Source organism: Astatotilapia calliptera, chromosome 1 (assembly GCF_900246225.1).
Source record: "Astatotilapia calliptera chromosome 1, fAstCal1.2, whole genome shotgun sequence".
NCBI classification, from domain to species: Eukaryota; Metazoa; Chordata; class Actinopteri; order Cichliformes; family Cichlidae; genus Astatotilapia; species Astatotilapia calliptera.
Genome location: NC_039302.1, coordinates 2,143,570 through 2,169,444, shown reverse-complemented (window position 1 = coordinate 2,169,444; position 25,875 = coordinate 2,143,570). Strand labels below are relative to the sequence as shown.

The 25,875-nt window shown below is 40.1% G+C and overlaps 2 protein-coding genes across 3 annotated transcripts; one reads left to right on the top strand and one right to left on the bottom strand.

The window, feature by feature from the left end:
• The first annotated feature begins 35 nt into the window (after positions 1–35).
• arfgap2 (ADP-ribosylation factor GTPase activating protein 2) lies at positions 36–13,551 on the top strand. 2 transcript variants are annotated; one of them, XM_026191333.1, is made up of 17 exons: positions 36–160; positions 2,729–2,847; positions 2,997–3,069; positions 3,243–3,374; positions 3,817–3,897; positions 5,127–5,232; positions 5,814–5,870; positions 6,949–6,993; positions 8,453–8,505; positions 8,692–8,828; positions 9,197–9,328; positions 9,937–10,065; positions 10,170–10,322; positions 10,417–10,543; positions 10,688–10,775; positions 12,037–12,161; positions 12,255–13,551. In XM_026191333.1, exons 1-17 carry the CDS (start codon positions 89–91, stop codon positions 12,273–12,275), a joined length of 1,650 nt encoding a protein of 549 aa, XP_026047118.1. In that variant the 5' UTR covers positions 36–88; the 3' UTR covers positions 12,276–13,551. The 2 variants fall into 2 exon arrangements, with proteins under 2 accessions (XP_026047118.1, XP_026047187.1); XM_026191402.1 differs by lacking the exon at positions 6,949–6,993.
• Positions 13,488–25,733, bottom strand: pex16 (peroxisomal biogenesis factor 16). Its single transcript, XM_026191536.1, has 12 exons — positions 25,640–25,733; positions 25,424–25,567; positions 25,176–25,211; positions 24,558–24,634; positions 23,192–23,325; positions 22,402–22,502; positions 21,940–22,020; positions 20,820–20,969; positions 19,940–20,012; positions 18,357–18,476; positions 17,162–17,226; positions 13,488–15,165 (listed from the first exon to the last, which is right to left on the bottom strand). Exons 1-12 carry the CDS (start codon positions 25,728–25,730, stop codon positions 15,107–15,109), a joined length of 1,131 nt encoding a protein of 376 aa, XP_026047321.1. The 5' UTR covers positions 25,731–25,733; the 3' UTR covers positions 13,488–15,106.
• Between the last annotated feature and the right edge of the window lie 142 nt (positions 25,734–25,875).

The following is a 25,875-nucleotide window of genomic DNA, read 5'->3' as shown; positions in this document are numbered from 1 at the left end:
GAACCACGGATGACTTTTTACCTTTTTGGGTTTTGGGCCACACTAGTTGCCGTAGTGACGTCAGCTTATAGAAATCGTCAGTGTCAAGATGGCTACGGAACCAAATAAGACCGAAATCCTTACCATTTTCAAAAGATTAAGATCTGTTCCTACCAACAAGGTAACCGAATACTCACCATCATTGCTTGTGTATTACTTTGTGAGGCTTTTTTATACTAGCAGTCCATGATTAGCTTTGGACAGGAGAAATTACCTGGGAAGCTAGTCGTGTTCTAGCACCTAGCAAGGCCCGGCTACACGGTAAGACAGCTAGCAAAAGCTAATGACTACTAGCCTACCGGTAAAGTAGTCTAACATAAAGGCCACGTATGTGTAAGCTAAGGAAGCTAACTTGTTCCGCTGTGCCACGTCGGGAAAATTATGGGAGAATCGTGAACTAAATAGACTAAACTTTTGATATGTCCGATATTGGGGACTCATTTAGTAGTGGTCGTTAGGTTTGCTTTGAAAGCCGTGAAATTTGACTCATTTCATTGATAAGTATCTGTTAGTGCTAGCAGAGTCTGATGTGTTGGCGCTCCATAACGTTTGTCAGTCAGAACTTCGGTTTTACAGTCATTTGTTCGGTAGGTGTTCTAGCTAACGGTTTACAGAGTGACAGTATAGTTTAAAATTAGATTATAAAAGACGATGGTACTGTAAAGTCATTAAGCGTTCAAAGTAAGTGACGGAAATACATAAGCAATATTATTTTTGTTTATTTATTTTTACACAGGAATGATGTTTTACTTACTCCGAGTCAGGCGTTTGGGCTATATGACCCTGCAAGCCTTTGTCCTGCTGTTTATGAGATTTCGTTTGATTTCTTTTAACTACTCTGTTAGTTTTCATATTAGCAGTGCAGTATGAACAGGTATGTAACAGTGTGTGCAGCAAGTGTGTAACAGGTTAGAGTGAAGATGAAGTCACTTGATAATAACGTTTTCTTTAAAGGCAGAAAAAAAATGTATAATGGATTACAGTCAGAGCTGTAAATGTCTGCGTTTTTATTTTTTCATTGAAAGCATGTGTTTTTTATTGACATCATTTAATGAATGAACAGTACACTGCGACTCTCTATATATGACAGTAATCATTTGAATATCATTTCTTCAATTATACTGTGCAGTACAATTTTCTAAGTAAATTGATCATCTATATCGGTCTTTACAATCCACAGCAAAGATAGTAATGAGCGATCGGGTATCGTTTTCTTGTATACATGTGCTTATAGTAGTAGTAGAAATGGAAGCAGTAATGTCAAAAACATTCATTCATTAATTACTGTGCTTTGTAGAAATTGTGCTTCCTGGCACGTTGCCTGCCTAGAAGCAACACAAAAGCTCTGTCGAAATGGGTGAAACACACCTCAGGCAGCCATGTGCGTGACGTGGATGTTTTGAAACGCACTTCACAGAAGTATTATGAAACGTGGTGTTGGAAAGTCCAAGCATCAGCATTTTATCCCATTATAAAAGCTGGACGTAGTAAATGAAGCCAACCTGAAGTTCTCTCTCATTTTAACAACTGTATATATTGTATGGTTTTTCAATGCAAAGCACAAAGTCGAGTTTTGAAGTTATTTATTTTTTGCTTTTTTAATTTTAGTTAAGATTTTAGTCACCACAGGAGTTTTGCAGTAATGCCCTTACTGCAGTAGTAATGTAGTAATAGTTTTTATGTAATTCTTTATGAATACATGTTACTTCACATTACCAGCAAGAATATCATGTCATTTTAGAACTCTGACATCTCCTTGAAAGTCAATAAATCGATCTGAAGCTCAAAGTACACACCTACAAAATATTATTAGAATTCATTCAAAACCTTTTAAGCTATAGACAAGAAAGAATGACATGCAGGGACGTAATGAACACAGGAGTTGTTGTGTTTTTTGGGTGGAGAACCCTTTTAGTTCAGTAATATTGTGATTAAATGCCATCAACATTTGAAGAAGTCATTATTAGAAATTCTAGGTTCCATCTCCCAACCCTAAAAGAGGTCTGCAGGTTTGGTGATTTTCAGCTCTTTTGGAGTTGATCCATTCTTTTATAGTCAATTTGAAAAATTGGAAATGCACTGCTGGACTTGACTATACTGAACAGGCCAATCACAGGCATTTTGGGCTGATAAATGCAATTTATAGTTACATCTCTAAGGAAGTGCATGCAACATTACAAACAACAAAATAATAAATAAAATTAGACATGCGCGATCTAAACTATGGCATGAAAATGTTACCTTTATTCTGTGTTGTTGGAAGCTATTCTGACATTAATAGGAGGCAAAGTTTTGTGCTGCTGAAAACAGACAATATGATGGTGTAGAGACATTAATTAATATTAATAATCGATTAATAGTAATTAATACAATATTTAACATTATTTCACTTTCAGTCTGAAAAATGCTCCACCTCTTGGCTCTTCACGGTGTGTAAACACTCAGCAGCTCCATGTTAAACTATGTCATTGCTGCTTTTCTGTGACAGTAAATTCAATGAGAAAGTCTTCAGGAATGTTGAAACGAGCTGTTTAAATATAACTGACTGGCAACATTATTATCTGGTGATGATGTTGCTTCTCTTGCTCATATTGCATGATTAGCAGCAGGAAAATGTAATGGACTGTGACCACTTGGGTTGGTCGAGGCAGAAATGTTTCATTAAAATGCTGATGTTCTGTCTGCATAGGTATGTTTTGACTGTGCTGCCAAAAACCCCAGTTGGGCAAGTATTCCATATGGTGTCTTCTTGTGCATCGACTGCTCTGGCATCCACCGCTCACTGGGAGTGCATCTCAGTTTCATCAGGTAAACTTCATTGTACCTCAGCTTTGTAGCTGATCTAAAAATGTGTCGGTTTATGATATTTTAACACAGAAGGAGGGTTTTGTTCTGGGAAAGACTGTTAGTAAATCTGTCCATGTTGACTTTCCACATTGTCCCCCTTTCCTCCGCAGATCCACTGAGTTAGACTCCAACTGGAACTGGTTTCAACTTAGGTGTATGCAGGTTGGAGGTAACGCCAATGCGGTAAGTCTGAACCTGAGTACCAAGTGTAATGAGGTTTTTCTCAAATAAAAAAACAAAACGATTGTTGTCTTTTACCTAAATGAGCCATGTTTTGTGAAGTGTGGCTTTCTGGTACGACACGTCTGTGGTTTCTAATTCTTCTGAAATGTCATTTCTGTTTTTTAAATCTGAAGACGGCATTCTTCCGCCAGCATGGCTGCTCCACAAACGACACCAATGCCAAGTATAACAGTCGTGCTGCCCAGATGTACAGAGAGAAGATCCGACAGCTAGCAAATGCTGCATTGTCTAAATATGGCACAGACGTGAGTATCAATGAAGGGAAAACGTTTAGGAAATGTTTACGTCACTGCAGATGTTATTATTTCTGCGTAGGCTTGCGTGCTCCTAGTTTAATGAGTTGTTGGTACATTGAGGCTCAGTGATAAGAGTGATAAAAGGATTATTAGTGTTTGAGCCATGTGGCAGTTCTAGTTCAAAGTACATGGTAAATGGACTTTTACTGTAACCGAGCACTGAAAGTACTACAAGCTTCATTCACCAGATCATTAATATACCTTGTCTAACATTTGATTCAGTGGCTTTCCCAAGTACTCTGACATGCAGACTCAAGTAGCCATGGATCGAACCAATGACCATCCTTTTGTTTTATAAACAAAACCATCATTAATTCAGGATCTACTCTACTTCAAAAAATATGAAAAGCTTTTGAATTTACAACACAAGTTTTCCTTTTTGCTGTTGCAGCTTTGGATTGACTCGTCTGCAGGAGGCACGCCTGCAGCTTCTGACAAGAAAGAAACAGACTTTTTTGATGAACACACCCAGGTTTGTTTTTGTTTCTGGTGCTTTTAATGTCACAGCATGTTGTTTAATCACGTCTACAATATTATAGTGTTCCTCACGCAGACATTCCAGGTTTAATTAGCAACTCATTTTAGCATTTCTTTTACAGTGCACAGAACAGTGGCCTCCATTCCTCTCTTAGTTGTAGTTAAGTCATTTCTAACCAGCTAACCATGGCCCTTTCCATCTTGCAGTGTTTCACTACTCTCTGGCTCACTGGCCATGTCACTGTTGTGGTGGTGCTCGTTATCTGCTTCTGCAGCAGAGTGCTGCAGCTCCACTGGCCTGCAGTTCTTTTTCTGCTCTGGTGCTTATTTAAAGTCTGAACGTGCATCAGGTGGAAAACTGCAGATCAGAGAAAGAACTTCCATCTGCAGCTGCTTTCCGAGACTTTTCTAGTTAGTCTAGACGTTTAGTTAGTGTTTAGTTATTTGTTACAGAAGAGAAACTTGCTGTGTCTGTATTCACCCCGTCTCCTACTGAAATAATACTTACTATAAATTCCACTGTTGGGTCTGTGTTTCCACAAGCCCCGCTAGTTTAGAGACTTATTCTCCGTTTGCGTTTGTTTCACGTGTCGTGTTCAGCGTATGTCAAACGTACAAAACTTAAGAGTCACCAAGCTTTGTATCTGTGACAGAATTGTTTTTGAAATTTAGTTATTGAAATTATTATTATAATGATTAAAATTCTTATAAGATTTTGTGCCTCATTTGGAGAAAAACCTCGTGTGTGTATGTATATGTACAGATGAGCATATCATCTCCTTCCCCATTATGAATCTATAGGAAATGCTGCTTTAGGTATACAAGGCTGATTAAAAGTGTGTGTGTGTGTGTGTGTGTGTGTGTGTGTGTGTGTGTGTGTGTGTGTGTGTGTGTGTGTGTGTGTCAAACACATTGTTAAAGTTCAAACAACAGCATTTGAGTAACTAAAGTGTTGAGTTTCACTAGTTTCAAGACTAGTTAATAAGACTAGTCTTCTCAAGACTGGTTTATAACTGCCACGTGGGATTATTACAGTTCATCATTACAGTGAGCTTATAAAATATATGTTGTTGTTGTTGGTCAGATTTTAAGTGTTTCTGATTAAACAGTGAGCCACAAATGATTTGTGTATAGTTTAAATCTCCTGAGTGAAAGACGTATAGATTTAAAGTTACAGGCTTAAGTTGCATCCGTTCTTTAAATTTAATGACATTTATTTTTCAGCCTATTAATGACTGGAACGTTGCACCATCCTCTGAGCCAGAGCAGAACGGAGCCACTCTCACCCAGCAGCTGACGAACACAGCTGCTAAAGGCCAGGATGACACCCGTAAGTAAAATGAATCTTAGTTGTCAGCGTTGCATTGCCAGGTTCATTGTGTTTGGTGTGCTTGCTACCATGCAGACACGCAGACTTGCAGCTCTAATAGCTGTGACTAAATCTAATGTGTGAAAAGGTGATGGGATGAATGAGTCGTTACAGGTCTTTACTTTGTTTATTTCAAAGAGCTATTACTTCATTAAAAGACACGTCCTGGTTAGTTTGGTTGGAACGTGCCCATAGTGATTAGTCATCTTACCTGGAACTGCTGATGCCTTTGAAACCAGTGGGAATCACAGTGCTTCTGCATTTTGGCTTAGTTTTTGTTAATAAAATAAAGAAAAAGTTATAAAATGAAGTCAACACAACCTCACATGAACAACACCACATTATACACAGTATACTTTTTATTGATGTCCTGATATTAAAGCCTTAAAATGGAAAGGGGGTAAACGTCCTTTTTCACATGACTGTTTATTTTCACATTGATCCTGTTTTGAATGCAGCAAATAAATACTAAGAAAAATGCAGTAAGTATGTCTGAAAAATTCTTTTGTTGCTTCAACCTTGTTTTGCTTTTACCTTTTTAGAGCCAGAGGAAGGACCCAGCATTGATGGTTTGAGCACATCACCCAAAGCTGCCATTGGTGAGTGCATTAGCTTCACAGAGCCTCTGTCCTTCTGTAACTGCACAGCTGTTATCTGTAGTTTTTCTTTGTGTTGCCATTTATGTTTCTGTGTATAGATACTTCCCTTACTCTGCTTCGACTGTGTTTATACTTTTGTATCCATACATCCTTTTGTCTGTGTGTTCCTGTGAAGACTGTCCCAGTTTCGAGTCATATTATTCACATTCATTCATAATGATTAGAATATTTCTGTCGTACTGTGAGGCTGGTTGGGAGCTACAGTGGGAGGAATCCCAGGTTCTTCTAGTCGACATGCACAAGTGTCCCCGGGCGAGACACTCAACTTTAAATACCTCCTGATGCATCTGTCAGAGTATTAGTGTGTGTGTGGTAGTTCACCTTTAATAAAGCACAGTATCATTAGGTCTGAATGGATGACTCAGTGTTCCTCAAAGTAGAATCGTGTAATAGAAGTACATGCACATTTACATAGTGGGTCATTCTCCACTTCAGTTCAACTCAGTTTTATTTCTTTTGACAACAAAACCATCATTAATGTGCCTTATGTAAGGTACAAAACCGCCTGAGCCTACAGCTGCATAATGTGGGGAAGGTTGAGGGTCACCAGGGGCAACACTTACTATGAGCTTTATCAGAAAGCAAGTTTTATAAGCAGAGAGGCTGTGGGCCTCCAAACATGGAGCAGGTTCCACGTGAAAGCTGAGTCTCCTGCTCTAGTAAAGTGATGTTGTGAAGTCTTTAAAATCATTGAGAACATGAAACATTTTATCTAATATATTAATTAGTACTCTTGTTACCAAGAATCATGATCTCATAATTGAATTGTTTGCGAGTACAAACTAGTATTTATATTAAGTAGCGTATGTCAGAAACAGTATGTGGCTCTTATGGGAATCTTGCTTTTGTTGAACTGCATATTAAGAGTTCCTGAATTTTAATGAATTCATTTTTCTCCTTATTTGACTTATCACTTCTGTAATGCTTCTATCGAGTGTGCATATCCACCACGGGTAGTGTAATCTAATCTGGAACATGAGCATTATGACTGTGCTGACTGGTTTGTCCTGCTCTTTAGAGGACTCCATGCGTTTGTCATCACGTGAAGGATGGACACCTCAAGGTGATACGTGTGGGTGTAGTTTGCACCAGCTGCTTTCTAGCTCAGACGCATGGTTTTGTTGCTTTTATTAACATCTCCTCAGTCACCTCCTGTTTCTCCTACTCTGTCATGTAAACAGTATCAGCTCACTGGTCTTATTTGTACAGCTGTTCAACAAGATACTCTTTGACAAGCATAAAGCTCTTTATTGTCATTGAGTGAAACTTAATTCAAAGTTACTACACTGTGCAAAACGACTACGTACTTTGCCAAGCTGTTGAGATCGTCTGTGTCACCACCGTAATGTGACTGAAAAGTAAAGAGTTTCCTAAATGTCTGTAATGATAGTTGCTGCCTGTCACTCTGAAATTGTTACCAGGATGTGTAACTCTGCTGAGGGCAAAGTGGCTGACTAACATTGGCATTACTGAACACGATGTTCTTGCTGGAATGCAAAAAAAGCTGGTTTTGTGAACCTGAGGTCTAAGTGCTGTGGTGCGGTGCCTTTAACTGAGCAGAACGCTTTTGCTGCACTGATTTCTTTAATTTGTGATTTAGCAATTAAAAACCTTGTGAATGCTGTTTCACTGCAGAAGCATCTTTCACCAAATGTAGGTTGTTTTTCCAGAGCTAATGAGCTTTTTTAACCTCTGCTTTGGCGCCAGATGAAGCTGTTTTCGTGCATAATGAGCCCTGAACTCTGCAGATTGTCTGATGGAGCTAAATGTGAGAAGTCAGTTTCAATTTGTGTTTTATTTATACAGCTATGAATCACAACAACAGTCGCCTCAAGGCGCTTTGTATTGTAAGGTAGACCCTACAATAATACATGCAAAGAAAAAAAACCAACAATCATATGACCCCCTATGAGCAGCACTTTGGCGACAGTGGGAAGGAAAAACTCCCTTTTAACAGGAAGAAACCTCCAGCAGAACCAGGCTCAGGGAGGGGCGGGGCCATCTGCTGCGACCGGTTGGGGTGAGAGAAGCTCACAGCTCCAGCTGCACCATGTTGGACTGCAGCTGGTGATTGTAGTCTCCATTCAGTTTGAAGCATTGGTGAGCTCAGAGTACTGGCACCAGTTCTCTGTGACCTGCTGTGAGTTCTAGTCAGTGGCAGTTTGCATCCGATCTGTAGAGGAGTACAAGAGCGACTGTCTCCAGTGGGAAGGATCAGAGCTAGCTGGACTTTGAAACAGCTGAGGGGATTGTCCACTGAGTAAATTATTGTTGTTAATGTCTGAGACGCAGAAGGATAAAATAAAAAATGAACTCAAAATATAACTGGATGTTCCTCCTGAGTAATGTTTGTGTGGGAAACGCCGTTCTAAAACTAAACAAAGGAATTTTTCCAGGGGAACTCGGACAGTGTCCTGCCCTGATTATTCCAACATTGTTCGGAAGTCATGAGTGAAAATATCTCGAGAGATAAAATGATGTTGTAAATGTGTTTTAAAAAGACATTGTCCCATGTGTTACAGATCTGAAACCTTCTATCATTGGGAAAAAGAAGCCCATGGCAGCTAAAAAAGGGGTGAGTCAAACCACAAATATTTCATTGTTTCTCTACCACATGAAGCTGCTGAAAAAAGCTCAGGATTATTTATTTCCTAACATGACAAAAAGTTAGTATCATGAATTTTCCTTCACATTCCCTCTTCTGTGAGTTATCAGCTTAAAGCTGAGGACGCACTTTAACCACGTTTTCCTACTGATGCAGCTCGGTGCAAAGAAAGGTCTCGGTGCCCAGAAGGTGAGCAATAAGAGTTTCTCAGAGGTGGAGAAGCAGGCACAAGTGGCTGAGAAGCTGAGAGAGGAGCAGGCCGTGGAGGCTCAGAAACAAGCCGAGGAATCCATGTAAGAATAAGAGAAAGAATACTCTCCCTTATTTTCATTCATCTAGTTTTTTTTAATGCTAAGCCGTTTTATTCTTTCCAGCCACACACCTCTATGTTTTACCTTAATAAAGTAGCTTTGCTTGAGTCACACACAGCCAGCAGTAAATGGAAAAACAAGCTGAATCAAGTGTTCACAGCACGCTGCATACTCGTTATTTAAAACTTTGGCCTTGTTTTATGAACATCCACCACAGTAAAAGGCAAAATAAGAAAAGCATGTAATAAAAATTAAGTCAAATGAATGAATGTTTAAGATGGATCTTTTGTACGTTTTTCCCAATAAAAAAAAAAAATCTAATGTTTAAAATTCTGTTCTGACGGCTGCAGTGTTGCCTCGATGCGTTTGGCCTACAAAGAGCTGGAAATTGACAGAAAGATGGAGGAAAAGAAGCTCCAGAATCTGCAAGGCAAGAAAAAAGAGCAGGCTGAGAGACTGGGCATGGGTTTCGGCAACAGGAGGTAAACACATTTTTCATTTCAGTTTCAGAATTTAGCTGAAGATTCTCGACATATAGGATGCAAGAAAAATGCAATATAGTGTAGCTTATAGCAGCAGATAAGAGTCCATCTGGGAAAGAAGGATTACCACTTGAAAATGTTCATGTGAAAGACCACCTTATAAAGTGCTTCCAGAGGAAATGATGAGGGACAAAATCCTCGCTGCTTGTTATGTGAAAAATCTGAACGTTATTTGAAACAACTATGTGCCCTGAGACTTATTAATTTGGCCTTAATGTGGATTCTTTTGTGATGTTTGGTGCAGTTTTCTTGTTTTTTTGGGGCTTTTTTTTCAGCAGGATTTGAATATCGCTAACAAGTTGATTAGTTCATATTTGCACATCTTAATGTTTAAGTGAAATGTGTGTTTAAGATTATACAGTATATGCACATAAGGCAGCCTTTTTTTTTGGTAATGTGCTGGAAAAGCTTGAAAATGGACCTTGAAAGTTCTTGAATTGAATTTGAACCTTGATAATAGTTTTTGCTCATAACACAGGAAGCTAACGCAGAATAGAGGAATGTTTGTTAGGTCTGTAAATGTGAGCATTTTATATTTCCTGTTGCAGTGCTGTGTCACATTCAGTGATGTCAGAGATGCAGGTCATCGAGCAGGAAACGCCCGTGGGAGCAAAGTCCTCTTCTCGCTCCAAACTGGAAATGTTTGATGAGCCTGGTTTCACCTCTGGACCTCCAAAGTGCGCACAGAACCCACTTATGTATCATGGATTCATTATCTACCACAGAACATAGAGAGAACTGAGTGCACTCCCTTAATAACCCACTGTGTTTTGCATCTTAGATACAAAGACAACCCATTTACAGTGGGAGACAGTTTTGGATCCCGTTGGGATACTGAAGGAGGAACTGCCTCTTTCACCACCTCCTGGGCACTGGAGAAAGATGACCCCAAGGAGGAGGTCACCATCTCTAGTATCCAACCAACTGGAGAGCGGTACACACATATTCACTTGCCAAATACATACATGTCCTTTAGCTTCTGTCTAAAGCTCTCAGCTCTGACGCACGTTCTCAATGCTTAAACTCAGACTCCCCAGCAGAAGAAAAGCCGACGTCTCAGCTTCAGTTTCCGAGTCAAGTGAGGCCAGGCAGAAGTTTGCCAATGCAAAGGCCATCTCCTCAGACATGTTCTTTGGTCGGGAGAGTAGTGCTGAGGTGAGAACCTTCTCGTCTTCATTTCACTATAAAACAGTTCAAATCTAGGGCCTCTGTAGGCTTGTAATTAACATGTCACCTGTCATCTGTTTACTATGTTCTGTTCTTACCTCATGGTTGACCTTTGTTTCATCTTTCTCTCAGTATGATGCAAAGACGAGGCTGGAGAGCATGTCTGGAAGCACTTCCATCAGTTCAGCTGACCTGTTTGGAGATGGCAGTGACCACAAAGGTAAACGTTAACCAGCAGTTCTTATAATGTCAAGGTTCATTTACTCCTCAGCGCTCATCTGCACTTTTGAGCTTCCTCTTCTAACTTGTGTTTACAAAACTATATATTACTCTACGTGAAAATAGGGGAAATAACTAATGATTCAATGCAGAGTGGTGTGTACTCTCATAGAAAGCAAAGAAACACTTAGTGGTTCATGGGAATCCCTCAGCAGCCTGCACCTACTGCAGCATAACTAAGGGAGGATTCAGGGTCACCTGGTCCAGCCCTAACTATATGCTTCAGCAAAAAGGAAAGTTTGAAGCCTAATCTTGAAAGTAGAGATAGTGTCTGTCTCCTGAATCCAAACTGGAAGCTGGTTCCACAGAAGAGGGGCCTGAAAACTGAAGGCTCTGCCTCCCATTCTACTTTTAAATACTCTAGGAACAACAAGTAGGCCTGCAGAGCGAGAGCGGAGCGCTCTAATAGGGTGATATGGTACTATGTAATTATTTATTTATTATTTATGGGATTCAGATTTTAATCTGGATTTAACAGGGAGCCACTATATGGGAGAAATCAAATCAAAATATCACATATGGACTCGACAGTCTCAAACCCCACTGACACTGGATTATTGTGTTAAATCTGCAGACAGGGTCTGTATCCTACACCTTTGGGGAAGGTACAACTACCTCATTGGCAAATGCGATACGTGTGTTTGGCAGTAATGTTGATTAGATCAAGGCTGATACCTTGGTATGAGATATTATCCTTTATGCTTAAAGAAGAGGCTTCGCACATGAGTGCACGAGTACAAATGCAGACAATGTCAGCGTGGATGAAAGCTGTGCTATTCTGCTTTAGTCCCAAATAGACAGCTGATTCTCACTGAAGATGTTAAACCTTCATTCTATCCCCTCAGCCTCCTCGTAGATGCACATTTGGTACAAATTCGTTCTTCAGAAAGCTTGACCTCTGACGTCAAGGTCACTGATTTTCGGTGGATGCACCTGTGGTGTGAATTCAAAAGTCTTGGCTCACCTCATTTTCAAGTTACTGTGATGCTGCCTCAGGCTGAGTGGTAAAAATGATATATGATGACCTCCAAAAAGTTAGTGAATAACAAGAGTGGGATTTCTAACTTGAGCCACGGATTGCTGCATGTAGAGGTGACGTGGCCTACGGTGTTTTCAGCAGAATCACTGCCGTGTGAAACCAGCCTAACTGATTTGGATGTGTGAAAAAGTCCCGTCTGATTAGACTTCTCTGCTCCTCTCAGGAAGAGCCTCAGGCTTTGACAGCGTGCTTCCCTCTGGCTCGGACATCGCTCAGTTCAAACAGGGAGTCAAGACCGTTGCGGGAAAGATGGCTGTCCTCGCCAATGGTGTCATGAACACGATCCAGGTGAGACTGGTCCACGAGACAGCTGCTTTATTTCACTTGAATCCTTAAGTTTGCTCATACTTCTCCTTGTTTTTGTGTTTATTCCCTCCTCAGGACCGCTACGGCTCCTACTGAGCAGCATCGACCGGTGGACTAACACCTGTGTGGAGCCAGACAGCCTCTTGACTGACACGTGCATTTGGACGGAGAAGATGGGACGAGACATGGACAACAGAAAGTATTGCATGGGAAAAGAAATGTCCGTCACGTCCGTCCTCCATTATTGACAGTTTGAGACAGTGTTTTCTTCTCTCATTCTCATTAGCAGACTCTTTAAGTTTCCATGAGCAAAGCCGAGCGTCACAGGTTGTATTCTTTTCTAAACCAGAGTTTTGTTGTAATTTACTGTTTGGAATACTTTGGTCTTAGATTTTCAAAATGATGCCAGAGTTCATTCTGCTTTATTTTATTCCTTTGCAGAAGTTGTTTATTTCCATTCATATAATCAAATATGTCATGCTAGTTTTTGTTTTATTGTGAGATTTAAAAAAGAGGCAGTATATATTTTAGTGTTATTTGAACAACAATCGCAAACAGTGCTGCTCACTTACTGTGGCACTTGTCCACAGTTTGTTTTCTTCGTAAAGCACTGACTGATTTTCAACTCTTTGAGAGGAATTATGCGTTTCTGTCTGCGTGAAACATGGAAGCATCACATTTTTGATGTGCAAGTTGGTTATGGTTACATGCTGTGTTTGAATTAGATTATGCAGCAGTAAATCCATCATTCCCTATAACAAACTTCCAGCGTGCAATACTGGGAATTAGGGAGGGTTAAATCCAACTCCAATAGGCACTGCAGACAGAATATGCTGTCCCAGCTCAAAACTATAATACTGTATTGACTATGCATCTCCACTCTGCCACCTTCAGCTGTGTTTCACTTGTTTTTGCTTGTTGAACCTGGAGTCTGCCTTGATTTACCCTCAGTGCTTTGATTTTTGGAAAGCTTGTATCTTTTAAGTTCACATATTCAGTTTTAAATAGAAAAATGATCCTCGAGTATTTAACTCGAGGCGAGGAATTCTCTCTAAATTTCACTGCCATGTACAATGCAGTTAAATACAGTGAACTTGAACCGTGAAGATTCACCGCGCTTGTTCGTATCCCATCTTGTCTCGTGTGTTCAGGGCAGACTTTACGTTCAACAAGTTTTGGAAATTGGATAAAATTCGAAAGTAGTTTTTTTTTTTTTTTTTTTTTCCCCTCTGTCATGCATCAAAGTGTAATTTTGATCACCCCGTGTGTGCGCCCTTCCCATGGTAAAAATGTGGAGCGATAGGATGAAACATTCAAAGCTATTTATTTGTAGGTTACAAAAAGAAACAGTTAATAAAGATCAAAAACCTCTGCTTTGTTTTCACTGACGTCAACTTTCTCACAAACACCCAAAGCTGTGGTTGCTGCCGTACTAGATTTTACTCTGTGCAACATTCACACATTTTTATATAAAAGCAGACTTGAAATGAAAATGATCCAAAAGTGGAAAAAAAGTGGGGACGCCCCACAGATTTTAATGCAAAGAAATTGAAGTCAGCCTATTTCAGTCCAGCAACTCAAACTGTGCTGCAGGCTGTAAACATGCAGTTTGGACTGGACAGCCTGGTTCTGCTGTTGGTGTCTTCCAGTTAAAACTGAGTACTTCCTTCCTCACCCAACACTTTCTCATAGGGAGCTGTGTGATTGAACTGTCTAACATTGTAGGTGCTTCAGTATCAAACACTCTCAGGTGAGTTGGTGCTATATAAATAAACCTGAATTAAAGTGAACTGGTTCTGGTACAAGTGATTTAGCTCCCATCTTCCAGCCCTGGAGGTTGTTTGGTGGGAACATGATTACTGTGGATATGAATCCATTCTGTTTGTGGAAAATCTGAAGAATGACCAGAACAGACGTCTGTTGTTCAATGCAAGGTTTATGCTGTTGTATTACAAGCTCTAAGCCTTATAATAGTTTCTAAACTACTGTTGCTTCAGCTCATCCTTAGCGTACGTAAGTGTTTGTTAGCCGACTGTTACTATTAATCACACAGTTTGATTCAAATGTTATAAATAATCAAATTTCATCACTGTTCAACTGATATCTATCCATGTAATTTATCATCCACATTTCACCTAATTACAACAGGGTTGACTTTTTTTTGCTTTCCACAAAAAGAAAAACCTGCTGAATTTATCATCTGTGGTTTTCTTCCAAAGTGTTGCTTCAGTGTTTGTTTTTAAATCTAAAAGGTAAAAAAAAAAAAAAAAGCTGGAATAATTCAGATTTGGGATTTTAATGTTGATTAGAAAAAAAGAAAAAGACCACAAGAAACAGGAAAAAATGCAGCTAACCTCAGACTAACCTGTCAGTCGGTTATTCAACTGTAATTTTGAGCATTTGGAAATCTATAAATTACCAAAAAGCAAGAACAATAATAACAAATTATATTTGTGCATGCAGACTGTCAGCAAATGAGAGCAATTGTGTTGAGTTCATGTATTATGAAGACATGCTTTGCTTTAACCTGTATAACGTGTAGGCTCACTGTATTTACATGGGTCCACCTTCCTCTCTGCAGCGAGCTGCTGAAATACATCATCTGTTATTGACAGATAAAGCAGTGCAATGATGGGCGGAGTTCACAAAGAGATTCTGCTATAAATCAGGCTCATAGTGTGTCTACACTGCAAAGATTTAGGACATATTTTGTGTACCAAAAAACTTGCTGAGCGCTGGGATTTTAATTATAACTGTAATGATTTCATTTTTGTCCCTCACTGCAGGCCAGTCATTTCCAATCATTTTATCTGATTTCTGAGGAATTATTGCAAGAGTCTGTGTCTCTGTTCCATCCTGGCAACTGATGGGTCCTTTGTGCAGTTTCTCCAGCTGATTAGCAAACGTCAAAGATCCGAGTGCAGGTTTTAGCCCCAGTTGTAGAAGTAGATCTTCTGCCAGGTGGGGAGATAACCCATCAGAGGACCTGAACACAGAGACAACACAATCAAACCCAGCACTAATAGTTCATGAAATCATGTATCACATGGTGGAACAACAGTGCCAAAAAAACAAGAAAAGAAAAAGATCTCTCTCCATGTATCCATATATGTGTACATGTATATATGCAGGAATGAGTGTGTTGCTACAAAAATGCAGAGAAAAGGACAATTAACAATGGAAGAGAGACAGACCATCATAATTCTTAGGTCTGTAGGTCTGTCCGACAGAGAAACTGCAAAGAAAGTCAAGGTGTCAGTGAGTCCAGTTTCCTCCTCCTGCACTCAGAAACAAACTGTGACAGGAAGTGCAGACCCAAAGACACGACTGGATCAGAGGACACGTTTCTGTGTGATCGGCGGCTCACAGCACAACAGCTTCATCGCAGCTTAACAGAGGTCGTAGTAAGAAAGGCTCAGTCTCAACTGTGAAGAGAAGACTTTGAGCTGCAGGTTTGACAGGACGAGTTGCAGCAATATAATTAAAAAAAATACATTTAAAAACAGGCCTGGGAGCGCGAGGGACTGCGCTCCTCTGGACTCTTTCTTAATAATAAACTCTGCCTGTGATAAGTAATGTGACGGTACGTTTTAGAAAAATAAAAAAAACAAATAAAAGTGAATTATCATATCATATGTATAACACTGTAATAATGTATCGCAGGTATCACCTGTGATTGGCCTACCTGTGAAAAGTAACATCTCATAAAACTTTACAGTATTAGAAACAAAACTGAGGACAACCTCTAAAGAAAGCAGCTGAAAGAAGAAAACATATATATATGATAATGTGATTACAGTGGTTTTTGAGAGAAGATGGTATTAGAGATAAAGTCAGATGGATCATCTGTGGCAACCTCTAAATGGAGAAGCCGAGAGAATAAGATAGATATGATAATGCAGTTTCAGTGGATGTTACTGGATTTTTAGTGTCGATGCACATTCACGTGACTTTCAAATGAAGTGGATTCTCCCACATGTTAACTCAAGGTTCATACACCTTTTTCAGGGTCAAATTCAAGCACTGTTTAAGCACTTTCAAGGTCCATTTTCAAGCTTTTCCAGCACACTTCATATAAACTTAAAACACACATTTCACTTAAAAATTAATATGTGCAAATGTGAAGTTCATTCATTCAAAACTAACTGTGAGATGTTTGACTACATTGCTCTCTGGATTATTGTTACAGTCCTAAATGATCAGCTTTAAAGTGTTTGTGCTAATAACACCATGTACAGTAAGACAGGCATGGAGAACAGCACTGACGGGAGGCTTTGAACAGATGACACACTCAGTTCAATTCAACATATAAGACTTTAAGAACGACCTAAAATCTATTTATTCAGTCCATCACCTGTCATAGAATTATGTCAAATAATAATGTATTGTTCATCTCCCTTAAATAAACAGGCAGCCTTGAAATATGAAATATTCATATACAAAAAACACATATACATGTGTCTGTCGTCTCTGTAGCTGATAGAGCCCCACAGGCCTCAGTGTGAGCTTGAAGCCATTCATAATGTTTAAGTTGTTTAATGTGTCGGTGCTCACGATAAACAGACTTTGAATGAAAGCCGAGGAACTGCCCATATGGATCAGTCTGTCATATTGCTATTATTCCCCCTAAGCTGTTGCCAAAGACACCAAGTTAATAAAATCTAAGCATTTTCAAGGATTTCAAGCACCCGTACGAACCCTCTAAACTCATTTCGTCTGTTTCAAATTAAAGAAATCATTTCACCTGATTATTTTAGGCAATTTCAGGTGACAATGTCTCATTTCTCTCTCACACGCACAAATGTTTACAGTACGCATTACGAAGTAGAACTCTGAAATGCATTCAATTTTCAAAAGCTGCTATTTTTTAAAGTCACAATTTAAGTTGTTCTACAAACGGCTTTAAGACGTCTAAATTCTCGACCGTTACAGCAACGCAAGGCAACACCGTGCATGAAGAATGAGCACACGGTTCTACTTACGTGCCACAAGCCCGACTCCTGGAACATGATCAGCCAAAAGTCTGAGCAGGAACAGAATCTTTTCCCTGCACATGAAGGAGTAAAAAGTAACACTGTTAAGAGTGAAGGAACAAGAATTACAATACTGTGCAAAAGTCACCAGCCACTCCTTTTATTTGGGGAGGTGGGTGGCTTCAGGAAGGTACTGACAGGCTTCCTGCTCCTGTAGAGGAAACACGAAGCAAACCATCGTCTAGTATGTACCACCAGCTCCAGTTTAGGACATCTGTCACCTGTATTTGTCTGATACATCCTTAGTGCAGGGGGAGGGAGGCCCCTATACATCCGGGCCTTGTAATGAACTAGGTCACCCAACTGCAGCTCACCCAGCCCAAAGCCCCACTAAACCAGGCCGGCAGGACCCATCAGGCCCCACCCATCCCCCAGCTACAACACCCCCACCATCCATCACCGCCTCAACGCCCTGTAACGCCCAATACAAAGCCTTGATACAAGCGATACCCCTTCATTGCATGCCATCCCCAATGAAGACGCCAGGAGGGGTACACGCACCAAAATCCACCCTTAAATGCCACAGAGGACCAGACAGGACAGACACAGTAGGAGTGAAAAAGGAAAAGAGAGGGCCGACAGCACAGAGCCAACCACCAGGATCTCCCCACGCCACTCTTGCCCCAATGCCTCAATTCCATCTAACCTGCACCCTCTCGTCCCAGCCTACACGACCAGCACCAAGAGGAGGTCATAGCCCACACAGGCCCAGAGGACCCACCCACGGTCCCCCAGAGCAGCAGAAACCATTGGGAGGTTTCTTTACATTTAGGAAACCTTCCTGAAACGGTATAACCTCTGGATTCTGCCGTTCTAACGAGCTTGAAGGTTAATATTTGGTATGACCAAATTTATTTTTCAACACAGCCTCAACTTTCTTCGTTTTTAGGTTCTTCTTGATGAACGTTCCAAAGGTTTTCTTTGGACTTCTTTTTGTTAAATGATTCTGCTTACAAACAAACAAAACAGCTCATGTCTAAAGACATTTTTCGTAAGACTTTTAAAAAGCATAAATAACCATTAGTCTAGACTTTTGCACAGTACTATTTTCTACAGATTGTACAATTATTTATGTCATAATTTTAACACTTTTCAGAAGACGATATAAAACCGCTGAAAACACCACTTAACCACAGATACTTACTCAGAGTATTTGTCATAGAAGGGGGAACGCAGAAGGTAGTAGAACAACAGAAAGGCTCTCCTCCTCATCTCGGCCCTCTCCCATCGATTTTGAAATTTGATGTCGCTGAGCGCAGCGAAGCTGGAAGAAACAGGACAAGCAGCTGAAACGACTTCACGATCTCCTCTAACACTTCGATGCCTCACAGCACACATCCTGAGCTGCTGCTTCATGTTTGTAACTCATTGTTTACTTGTCTGGATGATTGTCCCTCCTGCAACAGCTACTGTGACATCCAGACTGTTCTTCACATTTCCCTGTGATTTTGTTATAAAACAAGTAAAATGCTCATTTATTACAAATTAAAACCGATGGATGAAATTATTTATTCTAATTAAGACCAGTCCTGCTGTGACTTGTATGCAGTGTTGGTCAAGTTACTTGAAAAAAGTAATCAGTAACTAATTACTGATTACTTCCCCCCAAAGTAATCCCATTACTTTACTGATTACTTATTTTCAAAAGTAATTAATTACTTAGTTACTTTTTAAAAACACGATTTACAACCTGAAGAGGTGATAAAGTGATAGATCTTTCAGCCCAATTCTACTTTTTCTGCATAATCCATCATACAAAATGTAATCAAATGGAAAAGTCTCTTTTTAAAACTTGTTTTATTAGTTTTAATCTTTTAACTTTATGCATCAAGCAAACATTTAATTATCTGCAACATTCTCTGACTTGAATAAATTAGTTTAACATGTAAACCTATTTTCTGCACATTCCAGCTCATAAAATAAAATATTTTTGTGTTTACACTCAGTCTTTCAAATAGATGCAAGTAAAACACAGCAGAAAATAAATAAAGTCAAAGACTCAGCGGTCCTGTTGCTCTATTTTCACCTGTAAAGCAGGAGTGGGGCAGGCGGAGGTTTACCCTGGTGCAGGTGTGCCGCGGTCAGTGGAAGAATCCGCGAGTTTCTCTGTGAGTTTCCCATTACGTCGTAGCTACTCGGTGCTTGTCGGAAGTTTAGGGGTTTTTTTCGCTGTAAAAAGAAGTTTTCTTCCCACGCACAGCGGACACTAATGTTTTTGTCACTTTTTATGGAATCAAACTCAAAGTAAGGTCAGTACTTCCACGCTTTAAACGCTGCATGCTCATACTCTCTCTGCACTCGATATGTGATCCATTGTTGATCTGCACACAGCTGTTGTCACCAACGTCGCACTCGCTTACGTCACTATCGTGAGACATTCTCGCAAAAAATCACGGTTTTAGTAACGCAGTAACGCAGCGTTCCTACGGGAAAGTAACGGTAATCTAATTACCGTTTTTGCAATAGTAATCCCTTACTTTACTCGTTACTTGAAAAAGTAATCGGATTACAGTAACGCGTTACTGCCCATCTCTGCTTGTATGTGGCACAATATAAAAGGTGGATGTATGTGTATTTGGGTACTACGCAGATTGTTTGTTTGGTTATTGTCCTGTCTCAACTCCATCCTCCACCTGCACACATTTTCCTTCCAAGATAATAATTAATAAGTTCTTATTTGATAATGAAGTAGCCAACTGGAGGACTGCAAAAGAGGAACTCGCTTACCTGGATAGTTCAAGGACTCCAGAGATAAGCCATGGCTTCCAAGACTGTTTTCCAAAGAGTCCAAGGCAGAGTACTGCAGTTGGGAAGAACTGATTTAAGGAAAATTATAATAACTTCCCACAAGAGCAAAGTGCAGCCATCTGTAAATGGATATTTATATGAGGCCAGAAAGTCTGAAAACCTTGACCTGTTCCAGGACTAAGTACTTAACTGCTTCAGACTGATTCTCACTGCTTATAAGAAGCACACTCTGGCTCGCAGTCTGCCATCTAGAGGTGACGGTGATATTGCAGCTTTCCGATCCACAGTGTAGTTCTGTCAAAGCTGTGGTGGCTTCACAGCAAAGTGTCATTTTAAAAATGTTTTGAACTGTTTATTACTGACATGACAAATATGAATGGACATGAAGGATGTATAAAAACGTTTTCCACTGTTGAAAAAACAGAAATGTTCAAAGGCTAAGAGGGAAAGATGGCATTTGTGATTTTAAATAAATAACACTGGTCCACACAGAGGATGCTACAAAATATGTTTGCTTTTAATCTTCTCAAAAATATTATTAATGCAGTGCAGTTAAAATATCTGCTCTTACTCCAACTGTAAACTTCACACTGAACTTTCTTGTTCGAGTGTCACCAGTGGTGTGTTTGTCCTGAGGTACACGCTTTGGCTGTAAACGTCATCCCCACCTCGTTAACTGTTCACCTGCCTCAACGTAAGAACAGCAAAGATCCCACTGAAAGCACAAAGTCCAGCTGAACAGAATCAAGCTTCTGGGATTTCCTTACCTGGATGATTGAGCGCGTTTAAGAAATATCAGGAATAACAGAACTTTTGTTTAAACAGGTATGGCAACACAGAGAGAGGAAGGTAAGGATACAGTGCGCCAGGGGTCGTCCGATGTACACAGACTCAGCAATTGTCTCTTGGAGCCCCAGAGGTGTTGGTTGGCTGTTGAGTGTTTCCTTTAAGCTGCTCCTTTGCTTTTTGTGACTCTGTGCTCCCCAGAGCCGGGTCTGCAGCGAGGGAGCTGCCACATCACCAACACGGGACAGATCACGCACAAAAAGCACAGAGTTAGAGGTGCATCTTTATTCCCCCTCCTGACACTCGCTCTACAACATTTGCGGATTTTCCTGTCTAACAGCAAAGTAAAAAAATAAATGAACAATGTCTATTACTTTAATCTACAGGACAGAATGAAGTTCATTAAAGGTTTTAACATGAAGACATTTGGTCACTTTTTTGTTTCAGTTACAAATTCAAATCAACATTTTTGAAAACAAGCAGCAAACAAAAGAAGAAAAAACTTTGTTTCTTTTTTTCTTTTTACAGTTTACCACAAAAAAGTTCAGGAATACTTCACATAGCATTGTATAAGTGTTTACTGCTAAAACAGCTGACTATCTATGAACAGGTAATGCAATCAGCCAGTTTTGTAAACCCCTTAAATTAGAGCTGAAAGTCAGCAATTCAATCAGATCTTGAGGACATATTCTCGAGGAGACTTGTGGGGCTAAATACAATAACCCAAGTTCTGTCTGAATTTATAAGACTTTAAAGTCTGCCTACACGACTTCACCACCCCATACATCACATTGATATATAGCAGAAAACTGGCCAGACAACAGAAGAAGCTGAATCACAGTCGTTTATATGCACGGTGAAGATGTTGAAGGAAAATTCTAAATGAAATAAACATCAACATCTGGGACAGATAGAGGGGAACAACATGGAATGGATAAAGCATAGTGCAATTTAAGAACCCTGCTCTTAAATCAAGTGAGGAGGTGATATGAGCTAACAAAGAAGCTTAAGGACAACCTGGTGTTAGTTGGCATTAAGAGATTTCTCAGAAGCCGGCCTTTGTTCAGACAGAAACTGGATATTTTCAAATACCACACCAGCTGAGTACCACAGGATTTGGTTTTAGGCTTAATTGTCAGGCAGCTTGAATCTTAAGAGGTTAAAATGTTTTAAAGAGTTTAAACCAAACTTACCACTGCCGAGCGGCCTAATGACTCGTCCTGACCTCTGGCCCACAAAGCAGGTGTCTTCCTGCTGCTCTGTGTTACTTTCATCTATGGAGAAAAGCGTTAATTTAGCCTTCACGCACAAATCACAGAGCGGGAAGTGAGAAATGTCATTCGTTTGTGTGCTTTAAGGAAGGATTCATTACTTTTGAGGGAGTCTCTGAGCTTTAGCATACAAGAAGCGCTGCTAGCACGTGTTTACTTTATCAGGCTCTTGCCTTTATTTACTTATTTAGCCCAAGTTACTCAGTTAGTTTCAGCAACTGGGCTAAAATGCTTCCCTGCAGCTCACAATAGAAATGCTAACAGTCAAATGTGACAGGATTCTGGAGCCATTATGAATTCACATCTGATTTTCCATTCTTCAATTCAAAACAAAACGTCTCACAGTCATTGAAGGTGCAGGCCATTTTATAAAAGACAACTGACCTTCACCAGCAAAGTCTCCACCTCTGTCAAGGGGGATTATGGGAGGTGAAGTCTGGATGCCAGATTTGTACCACAGAAGAAGCACAATCCGAAAAACTGCCCTGTGAAGGAGTCACATAAGATGTCTGTTCTCAGTCATCCAGGTCACGGTAGTCTAAGGAGCTCGGAAAGAAAAGCGACTGGACTCATTAAAAGTTTCTTGAAGATTTTTCACCGCTCATCTGAGAAGCTTCTTGAAATGTCTTCACTTTAAGAAGTCCAGTCGCTTTTCTTTCCGAGCTCCTCAGAAGTCACATAAAAAGCATTTAAAAACTATTCACAACTTAAGGATTTAAAAAAAGAACAATTAGAACCTTCAAAATCTGGAAACAAAAATCACAAATAAATCTAGAGAAAACTTCAAAGAGCACTTTGAAAAGCGTAGTCTTCCACCGAGTCACTCCCAGCTACTCACTACAAGGCCAAAAATATGTGGACACGCAATGAATGCTAAGGTTCTTTTAAATTCATGATGCCAAATTTAAAACCAGTCTTTGTGGAGTCCTTTGACAGCTACACTGTCATGTTGAAACAACCACAAAGATGGAACACCATTTGTCTAACACAGACTATATTTTGTGCCTATGCATTAAAGCAATAGGCACAGAAGGAAAGCTATTGTCCTCCTTTTGAACATGTACAGTAATTTTTACTTTTCCATTTTCCAAAAAAATAACTTAAAATGTAGCCTGTGCAAAATCAGTATCAGTGTTTTATAATTTCAAATTAAAGTCAAGTTTCCAAGCCATACTTAAAAATCTGAATAAGTCCAATGACAAGCCATCGTCCAACTTCACCCCACAGCTTACAGGCCCCCATCTCCAGGAAGACCTCCACATACTCCAGCACAGACAGCCACGTCAGGAGCCTCTGTTGAGAGATGGACTAGAAACACCACAACACAAAGGATGGACGACTTATTAGATGAAAAAGGATGAAACCCTCACTTCTTCCCAGAACAACATCCTGTGCACAGTTTCTGAAGTCTTTGTATAGTTTCTTTACTGAAGGAAACCGTACAGTAAAAGATGGATGCAGCCATGGTGATGTTAGCCATTGGTTTCTCAGCCCATCTATTTGAGCCTCAGTGTTAGTGTTTTGGTTGCTGCAATGTTAGTTTTAAAAACCAGAAGTTAACATATTTGGAAAACAGGGTGGAGTGCTACGTCCTCGGCTCACACTAGCAATGGTTACCAAGCTGCATTCTGAAAGCCGTACAGAAGGAACAGGCAGGCACACTGCTACTCATCACAAGCCAAGCTTCTTGGATGAGCTTTAGCACAATTTAATCACCCGACTATAGTGTTTATGAAGGGAGTACAAAAGTATAAAGACCAAAAACTACTTTGTACCAATCTGGTTTACTGATCATTTGATGCCGGGCATTATGGAGCCTTTGGAATCAGCCTTAAGCAGCTACAGCTGGATATTCAGACACATATTTAGATGAGAAGGCCTGGCTCACAGTCTCCGCTCTAATTTATCCCAAAGGTGAGGTCAGGACTCTGTGCAGGCCAGTCAAGTTCTTCCACACCAAACTCACTCATCCATGTCTTTATGGACCTTGCTTTGTGCACCGGTGCGCAGTCATGTTAAAACAGGAAGGGGCCATCCCCAAACTGTTCCCACAAAGCTGGGAGCATGAAAATGTCCAAAATGTCTCGGTATGCTGAAGCATTAAGAGTTCCTTTTAATGAAACTAAGGCGCTGAGTGCTTAAAAACACTCGCACACCATAATCCCCCCTCCACCAAACTTTACACTCGGCACAGTCCATCAGACTGCCACCGCTCTAGTGTCCAGTGGCAGCGAGCTTTAAACCACAGAATTCAATGGCCTGGATGGGTAAGTGAATACTTTAGCAGTACAGTGTATTTGTCCTATTGTGCTCTGGTAAATCCTATAGGGTCACTAAAACTATAAAAACTGATCATGGTAACAATAGACTAAGACCATAAGTTTTTTTTAAGCATCTCTTTAGAATTTCTAGTTTTTATTGCTGCACCACAAAGGACAGCCATTTCAATTTCACTGCACTCTTCTGCAAAGAGAGTAAATGCTTTTCTTTTCTACTGTACTGTGAGAACTGGTTTTTGTTTGAATGAAAGCAGAGCTCACCACAGGGAAGGTACATCTCAGCCCTTTGCGCAGAATGTGGTCATTGAATAGCACCAGGAGATTGGAGGCAGAGTACACTACAAAGGTAAAAAATGACGATGAAAATATTTGAATAGTACACACCTATATACAGTATGTTCATTTGTGGACACATAATGCTTAGAAAACTGAACAGAATGCATAGTGATAATATAACCTGTAAAGTTTCCTCACCGCTCAATGTTAACATCAAATTATAGTCCATTATTATTCTCAAGTAAGTATCCTGTAATATAATTAATCTGCAAACCATTTATGTCCATTATGTAACTGAGGAAAAAAATATTTCAAAAAGTTTTATAATGCTAAAAATAAATAGATGTTTATTTTGTTTCGTATAATGTTTTGGCGCACAGGCTGGGAGAGGGTCACCATTCTCCAATCAATGTAAAACAGGACATAATCTGGGATTTGAGAGAACATGATGTCTCTCCTGAGATCTCTGAGCCTTCTGGCTTTTCAGAATTTATGTATTCATTCATATTTCTTCATTCACATGGCAAACTCCTACTAATATATGAGGCGTTGATGCAAGAAAGAACTAACTAGTCTCTGTGTTGGTCCTTAACATCTACTTACCTAGTTCAGATATTTCATGGGAATCTGTAAATCTCCCTGCAAAATACAAACAAAGAAAACATGCCGTCATTCATTTTGCACTGCACGAGCACTTGTAGCTAGTGTTGCCGAGCTAAAGTGAAACTAACAAGAGATCTGGAGAGTTCACCTCCCAAAAAACAATCATAAGTCCAGTTGAGCTTTTGCATTACTTCTAAACAGAGAACCCTAATCCCAACACACTGTATAAACCTGCTGCTGCGACTGACCTGCGAGCAGGTAAGAGAGAGTGCGCACGGTACTCTCCAGCTGCGCGGTGGCAGCTGGGTTTCTCCTCACATACTCGGTGTAGCGTTCATAAATGCGCGTCACTTTGTCCAGATACTCCTTAACGTGAGACATTTCAGCTTTCTCTGAAAGACACACTCTGCATTTAACTGCTGTGCTCACAACAGACCAGCTAATCTACTTGTGTGACTTCTTACTCCTATATTCCAAAAGTATATCGTAAACGTCCGCTTCTTCTTCTTCTTCTTCCGCCTGCCATTGCTTTTGGCAAACAGCGAAACGGTGCATTACTCCCACCAACCGGTACGGAGTGTGGACCGAAAAGTAAATGTCTTTCAATATGATCCAGATCAGAGGATTTAACCATCACTGTACCGAGGAGGAGGTTTTGGAGTTGAACTTGTCAGCACCTGACACTCCTGTTAGTGTAATG

Coding starts and splice junctions, on each gene's coding strand:
- arfgap2 (XM_026191333.1), top strand. CDS start 89: ATGGCTACGGAACCAAATAAGACCGAAATCCTTACCATTTTCAAAAGA. Junction 2,848..2,996: donor GTGCATCTCAGTTTCATCAG/GTAAACTTCATT, acceptor TTTCCTCCGCAG/ATCCACTGAGTTAGACTCCA. Junction 9,329..9,936: donor ATGGGTTTCGGCAACAGGAG/GTAAACACATTT, acceptor TTCCTGTTGCAG/TGCTGTGTCACATTCAGTGA.
- pex16 (XM_026191536.1), bottom strand. CDS start 25,730: ATGCACCGTTTCGCTGTTTGCCAAAAGCAATGGCAGGCGGAAGAAGAA. Junction 24,635..25,175: donor CCATGAAATATCTGAACTAG/GTAAGTAGATGT, acceptor TTACCTTTGTAG/TGTACTCTGCCTCCAATCTC. Junction 22,021..22,401: donor TGGAGACTTTGCTGGTGAAG/GTCAGTTGTCTT, acceptor TTTTCTCCATAG/ATGAAAGTAACACAGAGCAG.